At 46.0% G+C, this 2,671-nt stretch overlaps 1 protein-coding gene across 1 annotated transcript; it reads left to right on the top strand.

Annotated features, from left to right (window-relative positions):
- The first annotated feature begins 226 nt into the window (after positions 1 to 226).
- LOC116245101 (phosphatidylinositol 4-phosphate 5-kinase 1) lies at positions 227 to 580 on the top strand. The gene has a single exon (XM_031616805.1). It carries the CDS (start codon positions 227 to 229, stop codon positions 578 to 580), a length of 354 nt encoding a protein of 117 aa, XP_031472665.1.
- The last annotated feature ends 2,091 nt before the right edge of the window (positions 581 to 2,671 follow it).

Here is a 2,671-nt window from a genome sequence, read left to right as displayed (position 1 = left end):
AGGGATGGTTTACCATGTGGAAGAGGTAGGCTGCTCTATCGCGATGGAAGTCTTTACGATGGCTACTTTACTAGGGGAGTGCCTGATGGTGAAGGCCGTTTCGTGAGTTCGCAAGGCTGGTACTACGAGGGCGAATTAGAAAAGGAACAAGCGGAAGGGCGAGGAGCGTTTGTATTTTAAAAATGCGGATATCGATACGAAGGACAGTGGGCTGGCGACTACCCTGATGGAACGGTCGCGAAATTGGCAAAGAGGAGGAAAAGTAAGCACATACGACGGCGAGTTCGTACGTGGAGAGAAGCACGGAGAAGGCAAGTATCGATTTGAGGAGGAGTGGGAGTACGAAGGCCACTTCTCTAACAACCAGATCAACGGCAAAGGTACTATGCGCTACAAAAATGGAGAAACCTACACTGGCGACTTCAAAGATGGCAGAAAGGACGGTTTTGGCATCTATAAGTGGACTGATGGCTCTTCCTTTGAGGGCTGGTATGTTGATGATAGAAAGGAGGGCCATGGTAAGTTTCGAAGCAGCGATAATAAGATATTTGAAGGCCAATGGCACAGTGGAAAGCGTTAGGGAAAAGGCGTATTAATCGTGGGCGGCAAAATGTATCCGGAGTTTGGAGGAATGACCTCCCCTCTTCCAAAACTGACATATGATAGATTATCAATATACTTGTATCTTAAAATATGATGGTAATGCATATAATCACTTGCTTGCGATGGTGTGGATGGGAGGGAATGCGCCTGAAGACTTGAGGACAAGGGTTCTCTTGGTTTGGTTTTGGAAAATATAGCCCTTTATATATCCCTCGTATATAAGGTTTCCAACGATGCAGACACACTCGTTGAGGTCTTACTGGCCGCCTTGGTGACGCACTGCTCTGGCGATCAACTCCAATTCCACCTTATTTCCACAAGGATTGACAATCTCTTTATCAAATTGCGCCAAAGAAGCACTCTTACGCGGTCCATCAGCAAGTAAATGCCTCTTTTCAGCCACACTTTTTGATATTTTTGACTTAGCTCCTCATACTTTCTAAAGTCACTTTCCACTGACGCCTTACTCACTGCCAAGTACTCAGCATAGTCAGCACTTTCAGCAGGGGTAGCGGGATTGAAAAGACGGCCTAGTAACAGCTTGCAAGGAATTAAATACCGCAAGACTAGTTTTTTCTGAGCTTGGGTACGAAGAGCAATCCGAGAGAAGGATTCTTCGGCCTATTCAATTTTCATTGACCAAAGCATACTTTCCACGTTGAAAGAGGAAATTATCAACATATCTTGGCCCAAAATCACCGTAAATTTTTGGGGAGTAGAGAATGCGTTGAATTTGCTCATAGTTGTGGAAACTGAGCAAAATGGAGACCTGCATGACATCAATAAGAGGCAAAAATTCTTTCTTGATCTCTTCGCCCATGGCTCGTGCAGATTTGAAGCGCTGCAATGTGTTCAAAAGGGTGTTTTTGAGCTTGGCTGCAGCTGAACTGTTGGTCACGTTGCGTTCTGCTGACAAGAAGACGCGCTTGGTGGCTCTTACAACAGTTCTAAGTGGCTTGGCAAGCCATTCGCGATACTCCTTTAGCTCCTCGAGCACTTTCACCACTGCTACTAATCCCTGCATATGCTTCTCGAAAGCCTATGACCATTTTCCTCCTGCACGCTCGCCTGCGAAATCACGTACTAGCTCTACCACTCGTGCGAAGAGTCCACCTACGTTGGGTTCGCAGTCAGCGTAGGCTTGATTGTTGACAGCTGCTGACCAGTTCTTCTCGGGCACTGAGTCATAGCTGGAAGTGAAGTAAAGCTCTTTAAACTCCTTGGCAATGCGATCTCCATCGCGTTTCTGGAAGGCGGTTTGAAGCGATTGTAGTAAAGTTTTGGCGGTTCTTATGGGGCGATAGTCCTGTTCTTCCTCCATGAATAATAAGAAATATAGGGAATGTGAGTTGAAAGATATAGAGGCATTTCTATGAATTGAATGGGGTGTGCTCTTTTAGAAGTGGACAAAGGGACAATATTAATAATGTTAAGTTATGAGTTTATCGAGTTCGACAGTCGGAGGACGCACCAAATATAAGATCGTCTTGCTTGGTGACCAGCAAGTGGGAAAGACATCCATCATCGAGCGATTCATCAACAACCGATACGAGGAGTCGTATAATGTACACGCAGCAACATCAAGGCCACCATCGGCATCGATTTCCTCGTCAAGAACCTCATCCACCGCAACAAGTCCTACCGTCTCCAACTCTGGGACACCGCGGGACAGGAACGCTTCCGTAGCCTCATCCCGAGCTATCTGAAGGACTCCCACCTCTGCCTCCTTGTATACGACCTCACCAATAGCGCTTCTCTTGACCACTTGGCTAAGTGGGTTGAACTGTACGAGCAGCACAAGGAATATGCTGCTTTTTCAGTAGCAGTGGGCAATAAGTGCGATTTAGCTAGCAAGTAGCTTCCATTATAGTTAGGAAATGCACTGCTGAACAGCTGAAGGAGATTCTTCCCTCCCTGCAGGAAAACGAGAAGTTCGAGATATCGGCGAAAGATGGGACTGGAGTTCAGGAACTTTTCAATTCTTTGATAGATTTAATCAACCATCGCCTTGATAACATCAAGATCATCGATTAAATCGAGGAGAGACCGTAAGAATTATAGAGAGAAG

The sequence above is a fragment of the Nymphaea colorata genome, unplaced genomic scaffold (assembly GCF_008831285.2).
Source record: "Nymphaea colorata isolate Beijing-Zhang1983 unplaced genomic scaffold, ASM883128v2 scaffold0511, whole genome shotgun sequence".
Lineage (NCBI taxonomy): Eukaryota > Viridiplantae > Streptophyta > Magnoliopsida > Nymphaeales > Nymphaeaceae > Nymphaea > Nymphaea colorata.
Note: the sequence above shows the minus strand (reverse complement) of the source record. Positions and strands in the feature narration are given on the sequence as shown.